Source organism: Cherax quadricarinatus, chromosome 26 (assembly GCF_038502225.1).
Source record: "Cherax quadricarinatus isolate ZL_2023a chromosome 26, ASM3850222v1, whole genome shotgun sequence".
NCBI lineage: Eukaryota > Metazoa > Arthropoda > Malacostraca > Decapoda > Parastacidae > Cherax > Cherax quadricarinatus.
In genome coordinates, this window is record NC_091317.1 from 38,640,345 (window position 1) to 38,665,918 (window position 25,574).

General features: G+C 39.0%; 1 protein-coding gene across 1 annotated transcript in view; it reads left to right on the top strand.

Moving 5' to 3' along the window:
* Positions 1–25,574, top strand: part of HPS1 (Hermansky-Pudlak syndrome 1 protein) — a 107,616-nt gene that overhangs the window by 57,622 nt on the left and 24,420 nt on the right. Inside the window, exon 6 of the mRNA XM_070088942.1 lies at positions 6,657–6,781. Within this exon, the coding sequence (XP_069945043.1) occupies positions 6,657–6,781 (125 nt within the window). The remainder of the gene's footprint in view (positions 1–6,656; positions 6,782–25,574) is intronic.

Below are 25,574 nucleotides of genomic sequence, written 5' to 3' on the forward strand. Positions count from 1 at the left end.
AGAGTTATGCTGTGACCCTACTGGGCTGAGGTGGATAGTAGAGGTTCTGGGACTGAGGTTGACGGTTGTACTGGTGTGTGCATAAATTATGTAATGGATTTCTGTTCTGTTTTACCCAGCAATACATTATACAACTGATGGTAAGGCAGCAGCTGCTCTAGACACCGTTTCAGGGTCTTCTTCAGTGAAAAAGTGTAAGTCAGTAAGTCAGTCAAGTCAGTCAAATCAGTAAGTCAGTCAAATCAGTAAGTCAGTCAAGTTAGTAAGTCAGTCAAATCAGTAAGTCGGTCAAGTCAGTCAAATCAGTAAGTCGGTCAAGTCAGTCAGTCAGTTGGTCAAGTTAGTCAGTCAGTCAGTCGGTCAAGTCAGTCGGTCAAGTCAGTTGGTCAAGTCAGTCAGTTGGTCAAGTCAGTCAGTCAGTCAAGTCAGTCAGTCAAGTCAGTCAGTCAAGTCAGTCAGTCAGTCAGTCAAGTCAGTCAGTCAAGTCAGTCAGTCAGTCAAGTCAGTCAGTCAAGTCAGTCAGTCAGTCAAGTCAGTCAGTCAAGTCAGTCAGTCAAGTCAGTCAGTCAGTCAGTCAAGTCAGTCAGTCAGTCAGTCAGTCAAGTCAGTAAGCCAAGTCAGTCAAGTCAATCAGTCAGCCAGTCAGTCAGTCAGTCAGTCAGTCAGTCAGTCAGTCAAGCCAGTCAGTCAGTCAGTTCAGTCAGTCAGTTCAGTCAGTCAGTCAGTCAGTTCAGTCAGTCAGTCAGTCAGTCAGTCAGTCAGTCAGTCAGTCAGTCAGTCAGTCAGTCAAGCCAGTCAGTCAGTCAGTTCAGTCAGTCAGTTCAGTCAGTCAGTCAGTCAGTCATTCAGTCAGTTCAGTCAGTCAGTCAGTCAGTCAGTCAGTCAGTCAGTCAGTCCAGTCAGTCCAGTCACACAAAGTCATATTTACCTCATTCTTTTTATGTGCACAAAGTTACGCTTCATTACGGCCATAGGCTATCTCTTGTCTAATATCTTTATTTTCTTCATTAATTCTAAGACTTAAACACAACGCGCAAGACTTTCAGCAACACTTGTATGCCTACTGGGTGCCATGATTGCTTGGCAGATTAAAGATATGGCAATTAAAAGATATAAACTCAATCCACAAACAAAAATAAACACAGGTAGCTCCTAGCACAGGATGGTCCTACACATCTATGAACCGGCTGAGACTAGGGCGGTGGGAGTGGCAGAGGGTGGCGGGGGATAATGGTAGGCCTTCCCCATTGACTCAGTGGTCTAACCCACAGCCAGGCAGAGTGTATCCTGTGGGCGACACTCCAAATTTTCCCCCTCCCGCAAACTGAACCGTGTTAATTTTATGAAGTGTTATACAAAAATATGTCGCAATTCTTCAGTAGTGCTATAACCAAAACGTGCCACACAAAACCGTGTTAAATGATGGTCTGCTGTATTTTATGTGTACTCTGATAATTATACTTATGTGTACCTGTGCCTAAATATACTTAAAAACTGTGCTGGAGTGCAGGTACACATTAAGAGTCTCTACTCTTGATGCCATATTAATAATAATAATACATAATCTCTTGGGCGCATTAAATGTCGTATACTATGTTAATATAGACATTTCTATTAACCCTTTGATTGTCGCAACCCCCAATCCTAGAGTGTCTCTCAGTGTCGCAAAATATTTGAAAAATAAAAAAAAAGTTTTCCTGATGCTAATGATACCAAAAGTATGAAATTTGATGAAAAACTTATGGAATTACTCTCTCGTTAAGTTAGTGATCTCGGCGATATTTACGAAGTGGCGATTTTGCCCATTTTGAGCCTTATTTTTGGCCAGTTCCATTGTTCCAGTCGACCAAACTCATAGCTATTTTTTTAGAACTCCATTTGTTCTATTGATTGAGTACAAGAAACCGCCTATTTACCGATTTCAGCTCCCCAATAAAGTGGTCAGATATTGGCAATTTGGCCAATTTCACGCAAATTAAAAAATATGCCAATTTCAAAATAGGGTCCAGAATGAACAATGCAGACATTCCTGGCACTAAAATAACATTTTCTCTGTTCATCAGCCATGTCTCCAGGCCCCTCTTATATTACTCTCGCTTTCGAGTTTGAATTTTTATTCACACAAAAAATAGAAGATTTACTGTTATGCAGACTACTGCATTAGTGTAATAATTGTATAAATAATGTCAACCCATTTGTGACTGCATATTAGAATGGCTAGTTGGACATTTATTGGGCAATAATGTCATTTGTTTACTCTTGACCATTAGCAAAAATCTAACATTTCCGCTACTTTGAGTAGCATTTCAAGGTCCTTTTCATAGGGAAACCAATCAAAATTATTTCTATTTCTATATGTCTTCCATTCTATCAAGTGAGACCAAGAAAATGAGAATACAACCATAAATACTATACGAAAATACACCTCGAAGTCGGTGTTTTAATCCCAACACACTGTCGGAGTTTTTTTTCTCATTATGCACTGCATGGTGCAGGATTTTTTTTATACTGTGCACACTGACCACACAGACCCATTCTCTCACATGTGGGCCTACCAGCTATCTCCTGCTTGATTTGAAGCCACTAGAATTTTTGAGTATATATACGTCAAACACATTGGCTCGTAAGACGTATATATACGACCAAAACAGTCAAAGGGTTAATCCATCTATGATATTTTTTTCAAAATTATATAATAAACATGATATGTAACATATAAACATGATAAATACATCCCACAGTAGAATAAAGTAACATAAATATGAGATGTAGTAGCCAGGTAACTTGTAGGACTTGTGGTAGCCTGGCGACTTATAGTCCAACATCAGAAAAATGTGTAGACTATAATATTACTGGGGGTAACTAAAAAATTATTCCTTTCATATGCCTTCACTCAGAGCATCATTTCTTCTAAAAATGGTGTTACATGAGAATGGGAGTGGTTTCTCTCTTGTATTTATTCTACTGTATCAACGTGGAGACAACGTGTACACAATGTAAAGTGACAAAAACCAGACATGTTTGCCTGGTTTGTTTACATTACGTGTGGGTGGGGTGGGGCGGGGAGGGCTGCCCTGGCTGGCTACCATACTTACCAAACCTGACTTCCTACAAATAAAACTCACCTCTCACCCTACATTAATACTACAAATATTTTAAGGTAATTAATGTACTGTATATGTATTTTATTGCTCTGGGGCACTTTAATTAAATGTCATAGTATATTATGTGTGGGTGGGGTGGGGTGGGCTGACCTGGCTTGCTACCATACCTCCCAAACCTGACTTCCTATAAATAAAACTCACCTCTCACCGTACATTAACCCTTTCAGGGTCCAAGGCCCAAATCTGGAGTCACGCACCAGTGTCCAAGATATTTCAAAAAAAAAAATTTGTTATTTTTTCTTATGAAATCGTAGAGAATCTTTTTGTGAAGGTAATAAAACAAAAAGTACGAAAATTGGTGGAAAATTGACGAAATTATGCTCTCGCGAATTTTGATGTGTCAGCGATATTTACGAATCGGCGATTTTGCCGACTTTGACTCCCATTTTAGGCCAATTACATTATTCCAATCAACCAAATTCTTAGCTATTTCACTAGTATTACTTCTATTCTATCGATTGAGCACAAGAAATCGCCAAGTCAACTGTTTCAACTACAAAATAAAGTGATCGGAAATTGTTAATTTGGCCAATTTAACACAAAGTTCAAAATATTCCAATTTCAAAATAGGGTCCAGAATGAACAATGTAGGCATTCCTGGCACTAAACTAACATTTCCTCTGTTCATTAGTTATGTTTTGAGGCTTTACAAATAAATTCCATTTTGATTTTTTATTCACATAATGAATTTTTATTCACACCAAAAAATAGAAGATTTACTGTTATGCAATACTGTAATAATTGTATAAATATCATCACCATATTTGTGAATGTATATTAGACCCACCAGCTGATGTGTATTAGACGTGTGAGGTTGTTTGTTTACTCTTGAATATCGGCAAAAATTTAACATTTCCGCTACTTTGAGCTCAGTTTCAAGCCATTTCCAATGCTAAAACCAATCAAAATCATCTCTATTTCTGTAATATGTCTTCCATTCTATCAAATGAGACCAAGAAATCGCAAATACAACTATAAAAAACATACGAAAAAACACTGCAAAGTTGCTGTTTTAATCGAAAAATCATGATTTCATTTTTTTTCTCTCATTATGCACAGTGTGCTGCAGGATCTGTTTTATGTGGTGCACACATACCACATAGATGTATTCTCTCATATCTAGGCCCAAATGTACCACTCACAGTTTATCAGAGTGAGCTGAGCTCATGGCGTAGATCTACGGTTTGGACCCTGAACGTAAAGCCGTAGATCTACGGGACGGACCCTGAAAGGGTTAAGACTACAAATATTTTAAGGTAAGTAATGGGTGTACTGTGTGTGTATTTTGCTTTTTATTGTTTTTAATGCCTAGTTCTATTGCTAACTTAATATATGTTACTGTAAATTTGTTATCTGACATTTATATGTATGTATAAGTGGAAAAAATGGCATTCTGCTTTCCAGCAGTAGCCTGGAACCTAACCTGTCATATAAATTGGGCCCTACTGTACTCAGCCACAAGACTACCTCACTGGTAATTACCTACATACTCTATATCTAGCACCAACAAATCCTACTAAAGTCTCACTAATAATTAAATAATTAAAAAACAAGGCAGGAGACCTAAATAACTTGCCACCAATCTGGTAAAAAATGCAGCTCATGTGCTGTCCCCCATTATTGCAACACTATTTAATAAATCTGTTCAGTCTTCAACATTCTCAACTATACTGAAGATAGCAAGGGTTACTCTGATCCTCAAAGGAGGCAATCCTACAGAACTAAATAACTACAGACCATTATCTAACTTGCCTTTAATCTCAAAAATCTTCGAAAAAATAATACATAACCAAATCTACTCCTGCTTCCTATCCCATAACATACTGTACCCCTGCCAGTTTGGGTTTAGGCCAAAAAAAGCACAAGTGATGCAATTATTCAGATGCTTGAATTACTATATACAGCACTTGAAAAAACGAATATCCTCTGGGGCTCTTCATATACCTATGGAAAAGCATTTGATACAGTAGACCACAATATCTTGAGCCTAAAACTAGAGCATTATGGGGTCAGAGGACAAATGGCATGACCTCCAATACTCAGCCTGTAATTGTGGGAGTGCCACAGGGAAGTGTCCTAGGTCCTCTACTCTTTCTTTACATCAGTGACCTCCCTTAACCCTTTCAGGGTTGGTGCTGTACTAGTATGGCTAGCACGCCAGGGTTGGTGCCTTACTAGTATGGCTTGCACGCCAGGGTTGGTGCCATACTAGTACGGCTTGCACGCCAGGGTTGGTACCGTACTAGTACTCATAAATTCTAGCGCCTCCAAATCTAGCGAGAGAAAGTTGGTAGGCCTACATATGAAAGAATGGGTCTATGTGGTCAGTGTGCACAGTACGTATAAAAAAAATCCTGCAGCACAGTGCATAATGAGAAAAAACTCCAACCATGTTTTTGGTTTAAAACAGCGACTTTGCAGTGTATTTTCGTATGCTATTTGTGGTTGTATTCTAGCTTTCCTGGTCTCATTTTATAGAATGGAAAACATATTATGGAAATTGAGATGATTTTGATTTGTTTCACAATGAAAAGTACCTTGAAATTGAGCTCAAAGTAGCAAAAATGTTCAATTTTTGCCTAAGTTCAAAGGTAAACAAATCATGCCATGCGTCCAATACAGGTCAACTGGTGAGTCTAATATTCTTTCACAAGTGCGCTGATATTATTTATGCCATTTCTACATGAATGCAGTAGCCTGCATAACATAAATCTTCTATTTTTTCTGAGAATAAAAACTCAAAGTGGAAAGCAAAAGAAATATAACAGAGGCCTGGGGTTGCGAGTAATGAACAGAGGAAATGTTATTTTAGTGTCAGGAATGTCTGTCTTGTTTATTCTGGATCCTGTTTGGAAATTGGCATCTTTTGAAATTTGTGTGAAATTGGCAAAATTGCCAATTTCTGACCATGTTATTGAATAGTTGAAGTCGGTAAATGGGTGATTTCTTGTGCTCATTCGATAGAAAAAATGGAGTTCTAGCAAAATAGGTATGATTTTTGTCGACTGGTACATAGGAATTGGCCGAAAATAGGGCTCAAAGTGGGCGAAATTGCCGATGCGTAAACATCATCAAGACCGCTAACTTCGCGAGTGCATAATTCTGTAAGTTTTCTATCAAATTTCATACTTTTGGTGTCATTATGACCGGGAAAAGATTCTCTATCATTTCATAAGAAAAAATAATTTTTTTTTTTTTTTGAAAAATTTCCGACCCTGAGAACAAGTTAAGGAGAGGGCCTGCCGACCCTGATAGGGTTAAACCAGTTCTATTTGCAGATGACACCACTTACGTCTTCTCCCACCCAAACCTGGCTATACTTGGTGACACTGTGATAGTGTAAACATACTGTAAAGAAATCAAAAGTGAAAAAGTGTGATTCACTTTATGGCGGTAACCTGGAACCTAACCTGCCATATAAGTGTGGCCTTCTTGTATATACCATCACTAGCTCACTACTGTACATATAGTATATCTGTTTGCATGTTTCAGATGAGTCAGAAGGGAAGATTCGCAGCTGTGTTCTGTTGCTGCGCACAGAACTGTGCCAGTTGACTCCACATCTGGTACATTATGAAACTCTCTCTGATGGATTGTCATTGGTAATTGTATCTGAGGTGAGTTTACTCAAAGTGAAATTTTTGCTCATTTACTGTTTCTCACATTCTGTAGATGAGAGTCCATTGAATAACTCCAGAAATTTTAATACTGGTGTACAAATCAGCCAATCATGTAAGTGGATATCAGTTTTCCATTTAAAGATCCTGGTTTAAGCCTATACCCATCATGCAAGCCAAAAAATAATACTAAATGCTGTCCATACATAGAACCCTGATTTTAAAATGCCTGAATTGTGAACATCCACACTTATACTTAGGGCACTTTGGAACCTATTACTGTATATTATCAGCCATAAGATGGGGGTTATTATTCCTCAAATAATTAGGTTGTTGCTTAACCCCAGGTATAGGATAGAGGGAAAGGATATCTTTTGAGTCATCACAGGTGGGAGTAAATCTGCAACTATTGCCAAACTTTGTGTACCTAAAAATAGTTTGGACAAGTACATTAGTGGAAGTGGTTGAGTATGAGTTTAACCTGCTTAGCATGGGCCAGTAAGCTTACTGCATCACTCTACTAATTTTCTAGTGTTTATACATTAGGGCTAAAATGTTAGGATACTGGAAATAATGTTTATGTACAAATTCAAAGGCACTAAGATTTGTATATTCTCTGCTATCCTACATTTGCATATTCTGGGTTTAAATGAGAAGAAACCAAATATGGAAAAACAGTACCTTCTATATGTAAAGTGTGCATCAATTTAGTTTTTAAGCTTGTATTGTGATACATTAACAAGTCACATGTTATGAGTGCACATGTTCTGGTCCTGAGAGACCACCTGCCTGATTCCGTCCATTTGCAAAATCAGGGTTGAATTGAGAGAAAACAGGATATGTCAATAAAGTAGCTACTGTATATACACCATGCATCAATGTGATTGTGGTAAACAAGTGTACATGGCTTAGCTACAGTCACTTTGCTTTTATATGGGTGCCCCCGCCTCTTAACTGGTGACTGACATAAGAATGTAAATGAGTGCTACAGCAGGCCTACCAGACCATTCTAGGCAGATCCACCTCTCACCCACCCATACCCATTCATAAGAATTAAAGAAAGAACACTACAGCAGGGCTATTTACCAAGCTAGGCAGGTCCAACTCATACCCACTCATGTATTTGTCTAACCTATTTTTAAAGCTATCCAATGTTCTTGTTCCACTGAAAACCAAAAGAAAATATACTACTCACAGAACAGGTGGGGCCTGAACCCACAGCAGGCAAATCCTGAAACTCGTAGGTCAGTGTGTTAACCACTTGGCAGTTGGCTGTATTAAGATTTGTCTAACTAGGTATGGAATTCAGACAAATGTTAAAAACTGATGGATATATATAGTTTGAGAGTAGTGGGTGTATTTGTTAAATATATACATGAAAGGGAAAGTACCTAGGGACTGGCAGAGAGCATGCATAGTAACTTTGTATACAGGAAAAGGGGACATAAAGAACCCATTAAGTATATGGGGTAAAGCGTATGGTGGTATAAACCTTGGTAATAAACACCATGCATCACTCACACTTCACACTCTGTTTATATATACTGTCTTTTAACCTCTGTATGTTAGAAGTGATCAAAGTCTCAGGACGAAACGTTTTCTAATAAATGTGTCCTAGTGTTTGCTTATGTGTTTTTCTAAACCAATGTGTATGATAGAATTATTAATGAAAGAATTAAGGATAATAGAGAAAGTAGGATTGCAGAGGAACAAGGTGGTTTTAGAAAGGGTAGGGGATGTGTAGGCAAAGTGTTTACATTGGAGCATACAAGGGATATGTGATGTCACCATGGTTGTTTAGTGTATTTATAGATTGTAAAAGAGGTGAATACTAGGGAGTCGGGCAGAGGTGTTGGATTAAAAGATAAATAGAAAGTGGGACTTGTTACAACTGCTCTTTACTGGTGACAAGTTTGGTGGAGGAATTTGGAAGGGGATGTAAAGCAAAGAAATTATGAGTAAACATAAAAAATGAGAAGAAGCTGGATGTCCTGGCTTTAAGTGAAACAAAGCTGAAGGGGACGGGAGAGTTTCAGTGGAGAGGAATAAATAGAGTTAGAGCTAAAGAAGGAGTAGCAATAATGTTGAAGGATAAGATATGGCAGGAAAAGAGGAACTATAAATGTATTAATTCAAGGATTATGTGGAGTAAAATAAAGGTTGGATGTGAAAAGTGGGTTATAGTAAGTGTATATGCACCTGGAGAAGAGAGAAGTGTAGAGGAGAGAGAGGGATTTTGGGAAATGTTGAGTGAGTGCGTGGGGAGTTTTGAACCAAGTGTGAGAGTACTTGTGGTTGGGGATTTCAATGCTAAAGTGGGTAAAAATGTTGTGGAGGGAGTAGTAGGTAAATTTGGGGTGCCAGGGGTAAATGTAAATGGGGAGCCTTTAATTGGGCTATGTGTAGAAAGAGATTTGGTAATAAGTAATACATATTTTATGAAAAAGAGGATAAATAAATATACAAGGTATGATGTAGCACATAATGAAAGTAGTTTGTTAGATTATGTATTGGTGGATAAAAGGTTAATGGGTAGGCTCCAGGATGTACATGTTTATAGAGGGGCAACTGATATATCGGATCATTATTTAGTCGTAGCTACAGTTAGAGTAAGAGGTAGATGGGACAAGAGGAAGGTGGCAACAACAAGTAGGAGGGAAGTGAAAGTGTGTAAACTAAGGGAGGAGGAAGTTTGGGTGAGATATAAGCGACTATTGGCAGAAAGGTGGGCTAGTGCAAAGATGAGTAGTGGGGGGGGGGTTGAAGAGGGTTGGATGAGTTTTAAAAATGCAGTATTAGAATGTGGGGCAGAAGTTTGTGGCTATAGGAGGGTGGGGGCAGGAGGAAAGAGGAATGATTGGTGGAATGATGAAGTAAAGGGTGTGATAAAAGAGAAAAAGTTAGCTTATGAGAGGTTTTCACAGAGCAGAAGTGTTATAAGAAGAGCAGAGTATATAGAGAGTAAAAGAAAGGTGAAGAGAGTGGTGAGAGAGTGCAAAAGGAGAGCAGATGATAAAGTGGGAGAGGCACTGTCAAGAAATTTTAATGAAAATAAGAAAAAATTTTGGAGTGAGTTAAACAAGTTAAGAAAGCCTAGGGAACATATGGATTTGTCAGTTAAAAACAGAGTTGGGGAGTTAGTAGATGGGGAGAGGGAGATATTAGGTAGATGGCGAGAATATTTTGAGGAACTTTTAAATGTTGAGGAAGAAAGGGATGCGGTAATTTCATGCACTGGCCAGGGAGGTATACCATCTTTTAGGAGTGAAGAAGAGCAGAATGTAAGTGTGGGGGAGGTACGTGAGGCATTACGTAGAATGAAAGGGGGTAAAGCAGCTGGAACTGATGGGATCATGACAGAAATGTTAAAAGCAGGAGGAGATATAGTGTTGGAGTGGTTGGTACTTTTGTTTAATAAATGTATGAAAGAAGGGAAGGTACCTAGGGATTGGCAGAGAGCATGTATAGCCCCTTTATATAAAGGGAAGGGGGACAAAAGAGATTGTAAAAATTATAGAGGAATAAGTTTATTGAGTATAACCAGGAAAAGTGTACATTAGGGTTATTATTGAAAGAATTAGAGGTAAGACAGAATGTAGGATTGCAGATGAGCAAGGAGGTTTCAGAGTGGGTAGGGGATGTGTAGATCAAGTGTTTACATTGAAGCATATATGTGAACAGTATTTAGATAAAGTAGGGAAGTTTTTATTGCATTTATGGATTTAGAAAAGGCATATGATAGAGTGGATAGGGGAGCAATGTGGCAGATGTTGCAAGTACACCTACCATCCGACTTATGACCAAGCTTGGTTCCGACCAACCGGTCGTAAGTCAAAATGGACGTAAGTCGAACCTTTGAAAATTGCCGACATACTGGGTAGGGCATAATGTCAAACCTTTCCTATATAAGCTACCTACATAGCACTGTAATGCAATGTACAATCATTATTTCACAATTTTTACCATAATTTACTTCTATTGTTATATTTTAATTATTTATGTACTGTATATAATGCATACATGGTAGTGAACTGTATTGTAAATTTTACATCACATACAGTATCATATGTTACTGTTATCTTTATGTATTGTCGACACAGTAGAATGGGAGAATACCACTGGTAGTGTCAGCCTGCCAGAATGTAGTATAACCTATACCCTAAGTAAAGAGAAACAACTCTGGAACATGTGTAATACGTAGCTGGATGGCTGGCTGGGTGACCGGGTGGGTGGGTGGCCGGTTGGGTGGGTGGCTGACTGAATGTGGCTGTATCTCTCTCTGTATCTCTCTCTCTCTCTCACAGGTACACCTAAGTAAAGTTATCATACATAGTATAAATTACCTAGGATAACCTAAAAAAAATCCAGACAAAGTGCTATACAGTGGATTTGTGCTCCAGTGCCCTAAATTAATAATAATAATAATAATTATTATTACTTTATTACAATAATACATATGTACTAATATTAATAATATTATTATTAAGCTATAATATAATAATCGTGTCCACTCATTACTTACCTTAACCCTTTGACTGTTTCCGACGTATAAATATGTCTTACGAGCCAATGTTTCTGACGTATTTATACGCACAAATTCTAGCGGCTTCAAATCAAGCGGGAAAGGCCTGGTAGGCCTACATGAGAGAGAATGGGTCTCAGTGGTCGGTGTGCACCCTGTGAAAAAAATCTGGGACCCAGCGGTGCATTGTGGGAACGCCATGTTGTTAGTCCATTTTCACCATGCCTCTCGGTAAGAAGTTCCTCACTCCTCGGCGGATTGGAGGTCTTTTGTTCCCAAGTGATAGCTCTAACAGCGATGAAAATGTCAGTGACAGTGAATTCCAGGGTTTTGAAGTGAGTGTTACCGGAAAAAGTGCCCAGGATAACGTAATTAGTGATGAAAACCCAGATGACCCACAACCTTCCACCTCTGGTGCTGGGCCGGCTTGTTCACGTTCACGTTCGCCTGTACCAGGACGAAAGAGGAAACTATTTGGTCGTGTACAACATCCAGATGTTAGCAGTGATAGTGATTTCAAGGTCATTGAAAGCAGTTCTAGTGACAGTGAGAGTGAATATTCCCCAGTGAAGCAGCAGTATGTATGACGTAGCATGTGGTCTGGTAGTGTTTCATATGTTGTTCCAGGTGGCCCGGTGGCCTGGTGGCTAAAGCTCCCGCTTCACACACGGAGGGCCCGGGTTCGATTCCCGGCGGGTGGAAACATTCGACACGTTTCCTTACACCTGTTGTCCTGTTCACCTAGCAGCAAATAGGTACCTGGGTGTTAGTCGACTGGTGTGGGTCGCATCCTGGGGGACAAGATTAAGGACCCCAATGGAAATAAGTTAGACAGTCCTCGATGACGCACTGACTTTCTTGGGTTATCCTGGGTGGCTAACCCTCCGGGGTTAAAAATCCGAACGAAATCTTATCTTATCTTATCTTATCTTAAGGAGAAACTCTGGGAGCACATCCCATGGCCCTACACCATGACCTGATAGTGAAGATGACGATATTGTAACGATGGGTATGAATGATGTGAGTGATGGAGCAGGCAGTGGTGGTGATAGCGAGGGTGGCACGGCCCATGTGGCACCATCAGCGGGCCACACTACTACCCACGCTGCTGACTCTGCACAACAACCAGCCTCACCCTACCCGACACTCGCACAACCTGCACAACCACAACCTGCACAACCACAACCACTGTACAATATCCAGACCCCACCAGCAGACCGCATCTGGGATTGGCAGGACGGTGACGAGTTTGTTCCCAGTCCCCATGACTTTGATGAAACACAGAGTGGAATAAAGCCATCTTGTCCACTTGGGAGCAATACCAGTGAACTGGACTGCTTTGAGTTATTCTTCGATGAACCCCTGATGGACATCATTGTCAGGGAAACAAACACATACTGTGATTACACCATGGCAAATACAATTCTCTCACCAAAATCACAGCTACACAAGTGGAAGGAGACAACTGTGGCAGAGATGTACCAGTTTTTTGCCACAATAATGCTTGTGCCACATGTGTATAAGCACACTGTCACCACATACTGGGCAACAGAACGCCTGATTTCAACTCCAGGTTTTAGTGACATTATAGGTGTCAATCGTTTCCTGATACTGTTACGTATGTTGCACTTTTCAGACAAAACCAGGCCTGACAGAAGCGACAGGTTATATAAGATCAGAAATGTGTTTATGTACCTGAAACAAAAGTGCTGCATGTATTTTTATCCCTTCAGGAAGCTTGTTATTGATGAGTCCTTGATTTTATTCAAAGGAAGACTCTCATTCAAGCAATATATACCAAGCAAGAGGAAATGCTTGGGTATAAAGCTATTTGTACTGTGTGATTGCAGAAGTGGTCTAGTTTTGGATATCATTGTGTACACTGGCAGTAATACTTTGAGAGATACCATGAAGTTATTGGGTATCTCTGGTGATGTGGTTCGAACAATGATGGAACCATATCTTGGTAAGGGGCATATGTTACTTACTGATAACTGGTACACAAGCCCCTTACTCAGTGATTTCTTGCGAGTGAACTTGACAGACGTGTGTGGCACAGTGCGTGGTAATCGTAAACATATGCCAAGGTTCGACGCTGGCACTCACAGAGGTGAGGTGCAAGCCTTTGCTGCCAATGACATCATGGCATTTCGGTGGCATGACAAACGTGATGTCACATTGTTGTCATCAGTTCACACAAACGAAATGGTACCCAGTGACAGGGACAACAGAGAGACCAATGAACCCATTCTAAAGCCTGCAGCTGTCATGGACTACAACCTCAATATGCGCTTAGTGGACAAATGTGACATGCAGATTGGGTTTGCAGACTGTGTACGCAAAAGTTATAAGTGGTATATAAAACTTTTTTTCCATCTTGTTGATATCTCTATGCTAAATGCTTATAATATATACAAGTTGAAGACCAACAAAACGCCAAAATATGGTGAATTTTGCCTGTCAGTAATCAGACAAATAATTGCAAAGTACCAAGGAGCAACTCCTGCAATAGACCAGCGCCCACACACGTCATCTCGTTTCAGGCCTGGTGATCACTACCCCATACAACTGCCTCCTACTACTGCCAAGAAAAATGCTCAGAAGAGGTGTTATGTATGTATGCATACCACAAAACGCCCACAAACACACAGAGACACTCATTTTATGTGTGAGGAGTGTGAAGTGCCCCTCTGCATATACCCATGTTTCAAAGAGTTCCACAAGCTGCAGCAGTTCTAGGAACGTGTTTAGTGACTGTACATATGTATATATATTATGGAACAATAGTAATAAACATTGTTTTGTATTGTTTGTTTGTGTAAACAAAGTGTTTACACAAACTAATAGTGATAAAGTTTGTTCTGTTATTGTGTTGTAAACAATGAGTGTATATTGAACAATATATACCTATATTGAACAATGCACCTTACATTGGTCTCACAGGCCACATAAGTTACCTGGAACAGAAAAATATTGAAAAATGCAAGAAACCTTTGAATTAGAGTAAATAAAAGAATACCGGGTGGGCGGCAGTCGCCGCTGTTGCTGTACGCACGTCACTTTCTGCAAACTTTGCGGCTCTATATCTCGGTAAGTACTGATGGCAAAAATTTTTTTTAGGCGTAAAACACTCACAAAAATATTCCTAACATTTTCATAAGAAAAAATAATTTTTTGTTTTCGAATATTTGGCGACATAGAATGACAGTTTCAGAGAGGCGCCTGAAACAGTCAAAGGGTTAAAATATCTGTAGTCTTAATGTAGAGTGAGAGGTGAGTAAACAAGATTAAATGAATAAATGAGAGTGTAGAATGTTCACAAGTTATGTAAACAAACGTTGTTGTTACCAGCCTGGACACGAATGGTTTCTGTTCATTCTGTCAAGCTGACCAGAAAAACATCTCATATTTGTTAATTTATATGTTTATATGTTATGTAGCATGTTTATTATATAATTTTGAAAATAGAAATCATAGATGGATTAAGCAAAATGTCTATATTAACGTTTTATACACATTTAATGCACCTTGGTGATTATTATCATTATTAATATGGCATCTTCAAGACCAATTACACTCTTAATGAGTGGCTCTGAGACAGACAAGCAGACAGAAAGACGGACACAGGTAGACAGAAAGACACACACAGGTAGACAGAAAGACAGACACACAGGTAGACAGAAAGACAGACACACAGACAGAAAGACACACAGGTAGACATAAAGACAGACACACAAGTAGACAGAAAGACAGGTAGACAACGACACACACAGGTAGACAAAGACAGGCACACAGGTAGACAAAGATACACAGGTAGACTCAAAGACAGACACACAGGGAGACAGAAAGACACACACAGGTAGACATAAAGACAGACACATAAGTAGACAGAAAGATAGACACACAGGTAGACAGACACACAGGTAGACATAAAGACAGACACACAGGTAGACAGAAAGACAGGCACACAGGTAGACAAAGACAGACATGCACAGGTAGACAGAAAGACAGACACACAGGTAGACTTAAAGACACACACAGGTAGACAGAAAGACAGACACACAAGTAGACAGAAAGGCACACAGAGATACAGACAGACACAGATATACAGGCAGACAGATACAGACAGGTTTATGTGCAACACTGAAAACAAATAGAGAGTTGGAGAGTAAGAGCCTTTCTTGCCACAATCTCCAGTGCAAGATTCAGACTTCATCATAGGGGCCATGGTGAAATTTACTGTCCAGTTAGTACAGTTAATACAGTATGATGCTGCAGATAGGGCAGGGTTACTCAAAGTGATGCTGCCTGCATGATGCATTGCCGCCGCGAGTATTGTCAAATATTGTACAGTGGTGTGCATGAGCTGGCCCAGCCCAGCTGCCAGATGCACGGTCGTAAGTCGAGTGGACGTATGTTGAGCAGGTCGTAAGTCGGATGGTAGGTATATATGGAATAGGTGGTAAGTTACTAAATGCTGTAAAGAGTTTTTATGAGGATAGTGAGGCTCAGGTTAGGGTGTGTAGAAGAGAGGGAGACTACTTCCCGGTAAAAGTAGGTCTTAGACAGGGATGTGTAATGTCACCATGGTTGTTTAATATATTTATAGATGGGGTTGTAAAAGAAGTAAATGCTAGGGTGTTCAGGAGAGGGGTGGGATTAAATTATGGGGAATCAAATACAAAATGAGAATTGACACAGTTACTTTTTGCTGATGATACTGTGCTTATGGGAGATTCTAAAGAAAAATTGCAAAGGTTAGTGGATGAGTTTGGGAGTGTGTGTAAAGGTAGAAAGTTGAAAGTGAACATAGAAAAGAGTAATGTGATGAGGGTATCAAATGATTTAGATAAAGAAAAATTGGATATCAAATTGGGGAGGAGGAGTATGGAAGAAGTGAATGTTTTCAGATACTTGGGAGTTGACGTGTTGGCGGATGGATTTATGAAGGATGAGGTTAATCATAGAATAGATGAAGGAAAAAAGGTGAGTGGTGCATTGAGGTATATGTGGAGTCAAAAAACGTTATCTATGGAGGCAAAGAAGGGAATGTATGAAAGTATAGTAGTACCAACACTCTTATATGGGTGTGAAGCTTGGGTTGTGAATGCAGCAGCGAGGAGGCGGTTGGAGGCAGTGGAGATGTCCTGTCCAAGGGCAATGTGTGGTGTAAATATTATGCAGAAAATTCAGTGTGTGGAAATTAGGAGAAGGTGTGGAGTTAATAAAAGTATTAGTCAGAGGGCTGAAGAGGGGTTGTTGAGGTGATTTGGTCATTTAGAGAGAGTGGATCAAAGTATAATGACATGGAGAGCATTTAAATCTGTAGGAGAAGGAAGGCGGGGTAGGGGTCGTTCTCGAAAAGGTTAGAAGGAAGGGGTAAGGGAGGTTTTGTGGGCGAGGGGCTTGGACTTCCAGCAGGCGTACATGAGCATGTTCGATAGGAGTGAATGGAGACGAATGGTATTTGGGATCTGACGATCTATTGGAGTGTGAGCAGGGTAATATTTAGCGAAGGGATTCAGGGAAACCGGTTATTTTTATATAGCCGGACTTGAGTCCTGGAAATGGGAAGTACAATGCCTGCACTCTAAAGGAGGGGTTTTGGGATATTAGCAGTTTGGAGGGGTATGTTGTGTATCTTCATACGTATATGCTTCTAAACTGTTGTGTTCCGAGCACCTCTACAAAAACAGTGATTATGTGTGAGGTGAAAGTGTTGAATGATGATGAAAGCATTTTCTTTTTGGGGATATTCTTTCTTTTTGGGAAACCCTGCCTCGGTGGGAGACGGCCGACTTGTTGAAAAAAAAAAAATAAAAAAAATAAAAAAGGGTAAAGTGATGAGAGTAACAAAAAGATTTAGCAATAGAAGATTGAATAACAGATTAGAGGGAGGGAGTATGAAGGAAGTAAATGTGGCGAGATATTTGGTAGTGGATCTGCCGGCAGATCAGTCTGTGAAGAAGAGGGGATAAAAAGGTTGGTGGTATGTTGAGATATCTGTGGAGACAAAGAGCTTCATCCATGGAGGAAAAAGGAAAAATGTACCAGATTATAGTAGTACCAACAGTGTTTCATGGTTGTGAAGCATGAGTTTTAAATGTTGCAGCAAGGAGGAGGCCGGAGGCAGTGGAGATGTGTTTGAGGGTGTTGTGTGAATATTACACAGAGAATTCAGAGTGTGGAAATTAGTTGTTGGTGTGAAATTATTAACCCTTTCAGGGTCGAGAGGCCCTTTCCTAAACTCATTCTCGGTCAAAAATTTTTAGGAAAAAAAAAGTTATTTTTTTCTTATCAAATGATAGAGAATATTTTTCCATTCATAATGACACCAGAAATATGAAATTTGATGGAAAACTTACGGAGTTATGCTCTTGCAAAGTTAGCGGTCTCGACGATGTTCACGCATCGGCGATTTCACCCACTTGAGCCCTATTTTCGGCCAATTTCAGTGTACAAGTTGACAAAACTCGTATCTATTTTGTTAGAACCCCATTTTCTATATCGAATGAGTACAAGAAACCACCCATTTACCGATTTCAAGTATCCAATAAAGTTGTCAGAAATTGACAATTTTGCCAATTTCACACAAATTTCAGAAGATGCCAATTTCGAAATAGGGTCCAGAATAAGCAAGACAGACATTCCTGACACTAAAATAACATTTTCTCTGATCATTAGTCATGTCCCCAGGCCCCTCTTCCATCTGTTTTGCTTTCCACTTTGAATTTTTATTCTCACAAAAAATAGAAGATTAACTGTTATGCAGACTATGGCATTAGTGTACAAATGGTGTAGAAATGGTATAAATAATGTCAGTGCACTTGTAGAAGAATATTAGACTCACCAGTTGATGTGTATTGCACCCTTAGCATGATTTGTTTACTTTTGAAATTTGGTAAAAATCGAACATTTCTGCTACTTTGAGCTCAATTTCAAGGTACTTTTCATTGTGAAACCAATCAAAATCATCTCAATTTCTGTAATATGTCTTCCATTCTATAAAATGAGACCAGGAAAACTAGAATACAACCACAAATAGCATACGAAAATACATTGCAAATTCTCTGTTTTAAACCAAAAATGCGGTTGTAGTTTTTTTTTTCTCATTATGCACTGTGTGCTGCAGGATTTTTTTATACTGTGCACACTGACCACATAGACCCATTCTTTCATATGTAGGCCTACCAGCTTTCTCTCACTAGATTTGAAGGCGCTAGAATTTAGGCGTTCTAGTGCGTCAATAACCCTGGTGCGTAATCTGTGCTAATACATCATAAACCCTGAAAGGGTTAAAAATATAAATTAGAGGCCTGAAGAGGGGCTGTTGAGGTAGTTTGGGCACTTAGAGAGGTTGTAGTAAAATAGTATTATTAGGAGGGTGTATAAATCTGTAGTGGAGAGGGAGGAGGGTTAGGGGTCATCCCAGGAAAGGAGGAGGGAGGGGGTAAAAGAGGTTTTGTGTGCATGGATGGAGGGAAGGTGGGAGGATAAGGGTTATCACAGGAAGGGTTTGAGGGATAGGGTGAAGGAGACTTTGAGTTTCAGGGACTTGGTGGGTGATTTTTGTGACCAGACGTTTTGTTAGTGTGTGAGCAAGGTAACATTTATGAAGGGATTCAAGGAAACCAGTTACCCAGACTTGAGTTCTGGAAGTGGGAAGTACAGTGCTTGCACTCTGAAGGAGGGGTGAGGATGTTGCAATTTGTAAGTTTGTAGGGCTAGTTGAATTGTGATGTAGGTGTGTTTCTGGAACGGCAGTGATTGAACATCAACGGTAAGTGCATTTTTTTCTTTTTTTTTTTTTTGTGGGGGGTCATCCTGCCTTAGTGGGAAATGGCTGGTGGGTTAAAAAAAAAAGTGGTGTAGGATTTAAAAAAATATAATTCAAAGAGTTGGGAATGGGTTGAGATGGTTTGGGCATTTAGATAGGTTGGAACAGAATTGGATGATCAAGAGGGTGTTAATACATCTGGGGTGCAAGGAGGAGGTCCTGTGTCAGACAACACACCCTACCACTCTTCAAAAGCTTGAACTTAATATACAAAATGCACACTTATTATTATGCCTACTATATATATACAGAACATTAAACTCCAATATCAACTCTCCACTCAAACTTCTCCTAGACAGCTTTAAGAGAACACACAGGCATAACACGAGGCACAAAACACTTTTTGGCATCCTTTGTGTCCGTCTCTCACTATGCAAAAATGCAATGCACATAACGAGCCCGAAGATCTGGAACTCTGCCCAAAACAGAAAGAGGTCCCCTGCCCACAAATCAGTTTAGGACTATACTCAATCTCATCTCTCAATAACATCCATACCCACACTAGACTAAACTCGAACCAAATTTAAAGCAACTCTCCCAAATATTTTATTATCCTTCAACTATTAAGATGATATTACAAACTTAAAAATGTATGTTTGTATCATAAATTGTACTACTTCATATTAATAATAGAGTAAAATATTGAATATTTATAATCTACCACTCTTCACCTGTGTAGACTTAAGTAGTCTGTAAGTATTAGGTTAAGTCTGCCTGAAATGCCTTGGCATGATAATGGCTTTCTTTGTACCAATCAAATTATGAAATGTAAACACATTGTAACCTTAGCAAAGAAATAAAGTTTTGATTTTGATTTTTTTGAAGTATCGTCCAAGGAAGGGGTGGAGTATACCTGGAGTATACCTGGAGTATACCTGGAGTATACCTGGAGTATACCTGGAGAGGGTTTTGGGGGCCAGGCTGTTACTCCTGGCCACACACAAACTGAAGTATGAACCACAGCCCGGCTGGTCAGGTACTGAATTTAGTTGCCTGTCCAGTGCCTTCTTGAAGACAGCCAGGGGTCTTTTGGTAATCCCCCTTATATGTGCTAGGAGGCAGTTGAATAGTCTGGAGCCCCCTGACACTTACTGTGTTGTCTCTCAGTGTACTCGTGGTGCCCCTGATTTTCATTGGGGGAATGTTACATCTCTTGTTGAGTCTTTTTCTTTCACAGGGAGTGATTTTTGTGTGCATGTTTGGTACTAATCCCTCTAGGATTTTCCAGGTGTATATTATTGTGTATCTCTCTCACCTGCATTCCAAGGAATACAAATCAAGGGACTTCAACTGTTCCCAGTAATTTAGGTGCTTTATCATATTTATGTGTGCCGTGAAAGTTCTGTGTACATTCTCCAGGTCAGCAATTTTACCTGGATTGAAGGGGGCAGTTAGTGTACAGCAGTATTCCAGCCTAGAGAGAACAAGCGATTTGAAGAGAATCATCATGGGCTTGGCGTCCCTAGTCTTGAAAGTTCTCATTATCCATCCTATCATATTTCTAGCAGATGCGGTAGATACATTGTTGTGGTCTTTGAAGGTGAGATCATCTGACATTATCATTCCCAGGTCCTTCACATTACTTTTTTGCTCTATTGTATGGTTAGAATTTGTTGTATACCCTGATACAGGTTTAATTTCCTCAAGTTTTCCATATCTGAGTAGTTGAAATTTCTCTTCATTGAACTTCATATTGTTTTGAGTGGCCCATTTGAAGATTTGGTTGATGTCCGCTTGGAGTCTTGCGGTGTCTTCAGTGGAGGACACTGTCATGGCAATTTGGGTGTCATCTGCAAAGGATGACATGGAGCTGTGGCTTACATCTCTGTCTATGTCAGATATAAGGATGATGAATAGGATGGGAGCGAGTACTGTGCCTTGTGGAACGGAGCTTTTCACCGTAGCTGCCTCAGACTTTACTCTGTTTACTATTATTTGTGTTCTGTTTGTTAGGAAGTTATAGATCCGTCTACCAAATTTTCCTGTTATTCCTTTATCATGCATTTTGTGTGCTATTACACCATGGTCGCACTTGTCAGAGGCTTTGCAAAGTCTGTGTAAACCCGTGTTGCCCTGGGTTGTGTAATTGATGGGTATCTAGGTGGTTGGCGATCTTGCTTCTTTGAACCCTTTCAAAGATTTTTATGATATAGGATAATAGTGATATTAGTCTGTAGTTCTTTGCAATTGCTCTACTACCACCTTTGTAGAGTGGGGTTATGTCTATTGTTTTTAGTGAGTGTGGGATGACCCCTGTGTCCATGCTCCCTCTCTATAGAATGCTGAAGGCACATGTCAGTGGCTTCTTGCAGTTCTTGATGAACATGGAGTGCCATGAGTTTGGGCCTGGGGCAGAGTGCATGGGCATGTCATTTATTGCCTTTTCAAAGTCTCACCATACAGAACATTCACACCTACTATTGTGCAATCTACATTTACAAAACCATAACCTCTAATTTTAACCCGGATCTAAAGCAATTTCTTGATAGTTGCAACAGGACCCATAGACATGACACCAGACATAAAAAAAATCTCTATGACATTCCCCGTGTACATAAAAGGGCCTAGAATCTGGAACTCCCTGCCTGAAAACACTAGAACTGCAGATTCAACCACTATTTTCAAAACTACTGTTAAAAAACATCTCATCTTCCTAACACACTCCATCATCAGCTAACCATATGAAAACCACCCAGTTCTTTTTTTTGTATCGCAAACACATCCAAAACAATATAGACTTACTCTCATTATCTGTAATTCCCCCGTAATTTACACCTACACCCACCCAAGTGACTGTAAACATGCAATTCCTAATATAGCTATTGCCTGTTAAATCTTAAGTTAGTCCTAATAAATCTTAAGTTAGTCCAAAGTTTGTTTAAGACACTCTTCCAGCACGGCTTTAATAGAAACATGCCAAGACAATTCGAATCCCATTACTAAATCTACCATTTGTAATAATATTAAATGATTTGGACTACCAAACTATTTTAAACCTAATTATGTATATACTTAACTGGGAATGTATCTAATTACATACCTAATACAGTAATATGTTCAAATGTACTGCTCAAATGTAACCTATATCAATATAGCATAAGAATTAGTATTAGTCTGCCCGAAGTGCCTAGGCACAATAGCGGCCATCTTTGTCATTAAAATCTTATAACGTGTAAACCACACATTGTTAGCTTTACAAGGAAATAAATATTTGTATTTGTATGGATTGACATGCTGTTAGAGTATAAGCAAGATAACATTTATGAATGGATTCAAGGAAACTAGTTAGCCATGCTAGAGTACTGGAGACGTATGGAGAGTCATATGAATTGTGATGTCTACATACGTCTGGCAAGGCGGCTATTGAATGAATGATGGTGATTTTATTTGGGGGGGGAGAGGGGTGATCATATCTTAGTTGCTGATTGCTGATGTGTTAATAACAATAAGCATTCCTTTAAGAAGGCTCATGTTAGTTCTCCTGCCTAACTCAAGGCACTACACACAGTACCAGAACTCCAACATACCATAGTTGACCTGTTTCAAGACTAAAGTCAGGCATTTGTGATTAACCCTTTCAGGGTTTTCGACGTACTAGTATGGCTTACGCACCAGGGTTATTGACATACTAGTATGCCTAAATTCTAGTGCCTTCAAATATTGTGAGAGAAAGCTGTTAGGCCTACATATGAAAGAATGGGTCTATGTGGTCACTGTGCACAGTATAAAAAAATCCTGCCCATAATGCTCTGCATACAAGGGGCTTTGGCATGTTACACTTAACCACTGCATTTCTTTGTGCTTCTGTGTATCATGTTCAAATAAATAAATAAATAAATAAATAAATAGAAGTTCAAAAGTAAACAAATCATGCGAAGCGTCCAATACACGTCAACTGGTGAGTCTAATATTCTTTTACAAGTGCGCTGATATTATTTATACCATTTCTAAACCATTTCTACACTAATGCAGTAGTCTGCCTAACAGTAAATCTTCTATTTTTTGTGAGAACAAAAATTCAAAGTGGAAAGCAAAAGAGATGTAAGAGGGGCCTAGGGATGTGACTAATGAGCAGAGAAAATGTTATTTTAGTGCCAGGAATGTCTGTCTTGTTTATTCTGGACTCTATTTGGAAATTGGCATCTTCTGAAATTTGTGTGAAATTGGCAAAATTGCCAATTTCTGACCACTTTACTGGATAGTTGAAATCGGTGATTGGGTGGTTTCTTGTACTCATTCGATAGAAAAAATAGAGTTCTAGTGAAATAGATATGATTTTTGTTGACTAGTACACTGGAATTGGCAGAAAATAGGGCTCAAATTGGGCGAAATTGCTGATGCATAAACATCGTCAAGACTGCTAACTTCGCAAGAGCATAATTCCGTAAGTTTTCCATCAAATTTCATACTTTTGGTGTCATTATGATCGAGAAAAGATTCTCTATCATTTCACAAGATTTTTTTTTTTTTTTCCAAAAAATTAACGAGTCTAGGAGAGGACCTCTCGACGCTGAAAGGGTTAAGGTTTAAAGTACTATTTTACGAAGACTGCAGCAGTGGCCATAATGGTGCCATCATATTTCATACTGTCTCTAGCTTTGAGAGAAGTTACTCAGCACTTATCTAAAGTACTACAAATAATTTTTTTTCTTGTCTTTTGTATCTTGTCATTTTTAAATAGTATTCTTGTCATTTTTATTTCAATGAAATCAGTGACATAAAAGTTCTTCCATTTATTAACCCTTAGCCCTTTGAATGTTTTGGTCACATATACGTATACGTCTTACGAGCCACTGTTTTTGACGTAAGTATCCTCATAAATTGTAGCGGCTTCAAATCAAGCAGGAGAAAGCTGGTAGGCCCACATGTGAGAGAATGGGTCTGTGTGGTTAGTGTGCACCATATAAAAAAAAATCCTGCAGCACGCAGTGCATAATGAGAAAAAAAAATCTCCGACCGTTTTTTAATTAAAATGCCGACTTTGTGGTCTATTTTCGTATAGTATTTATGGTTATATTCTCGTTTTCTTGGTCTCATTTGATAGAATGGAAAACGTATTTTAGAAATAGAGGTGATTTTAATTGGTTTTACTATGAAAAGAACCTTGAAATGGAGCTCAAAGTAGGGGAATTATTTGATTTTTGCCGATGTTCAAAAGTAAACAAATGATGTCATTTTCCAATAAATGTCCAAGTAGCCATTCTAATTTGCAGTCATGAATGGGTTGACATTATTCATACAATTATTACAATATTACAGTAGTCTGCATAACAGTAAATCTTCTATTTTTGTTTGAATAAAAATTCAAAATAGAAAACAAGAGTAATATGAGAGGGGCCTGGAGACATGACTGATGAACAAAGAAAATGTTATTTTAGAGCCAGGAATGTCTGCACTGTTCATTCTGGACCCTATTTTGAAATTGTCATATTTTTTAATTTTTGTGAAATTGGCCAAATTGCAAATTTCTGACCACATTATTGGGTAGTTGTAATCAGTAAATGGGCAGTTTCTTGTACTCAATCGATAGAAAAAATGGGTTTCTAAAGAAATAGCTATGAGTTTGGTCGACTGGAACACTGGAATTAGCCGAAAATAAGGCTAAAAATGGGCGAAATCACCGATTCGTAAATATCGCTGAGGTCGCTAACTTCTCAAGAGCATAATTCCATCAGTTTTCCATCAAATTTTCTTCTTTTGGTGTCATTGCAATCAGGAAAAGATTCTCTATCATTCATAAGAAAAAATATTTTTTTTTTTTTGGAAATTTTGCGACACCAAGAGACACCTCAGGATTTAGGGTTGCGACAGTCAAGGGGTTAAACTGTCCAAATGTAGATCTACGTTTACTTGTGTAGTGCTCTAAATATTTTGAATTTTTTTTTGTTTTTTAAAATGAAGAGTGCATTTTTCTACATGTTATTGAATAAAAAAAAATGTTAGGGTCAGTACTTACCGAGATATAAGCCCGTGAAGTTGGCGCTGGACGCTCACCTGACAGCAGCATCGACTCCTCCCACTTGCAAAAGTGTTGCCGATATAAGTACCTTTTTTCCTTGTTTTTATTTTAATTATATATTTTTTATGTTCTGATAATTACAATTTATAATAGTTCTTGTGATTTCGTAGCCAATCTTTGTTCTGACACTAATATTAGGCACTGAAATAGTACTCAAATAGTCACAATCACAATGACAGGTAAACAGTTTCACCTGCCGGGGTCATTTACTATTGTCTAGAAATATATACAAAGTATTTATAGGTCCCAGCAATGTTTTAGACAGCTGGAGCATACCTTGAAGCATGGTGTTATGACAAGTGTCAGTAAACTGCTGACAGGCAGTGACACTTGATGAATGTGCACTCAGGGAACCCTCACTTTATTGGTTTTCACTGTTACAGACAAACATGCCTGTCTGTCTGTCTGTCTGTAT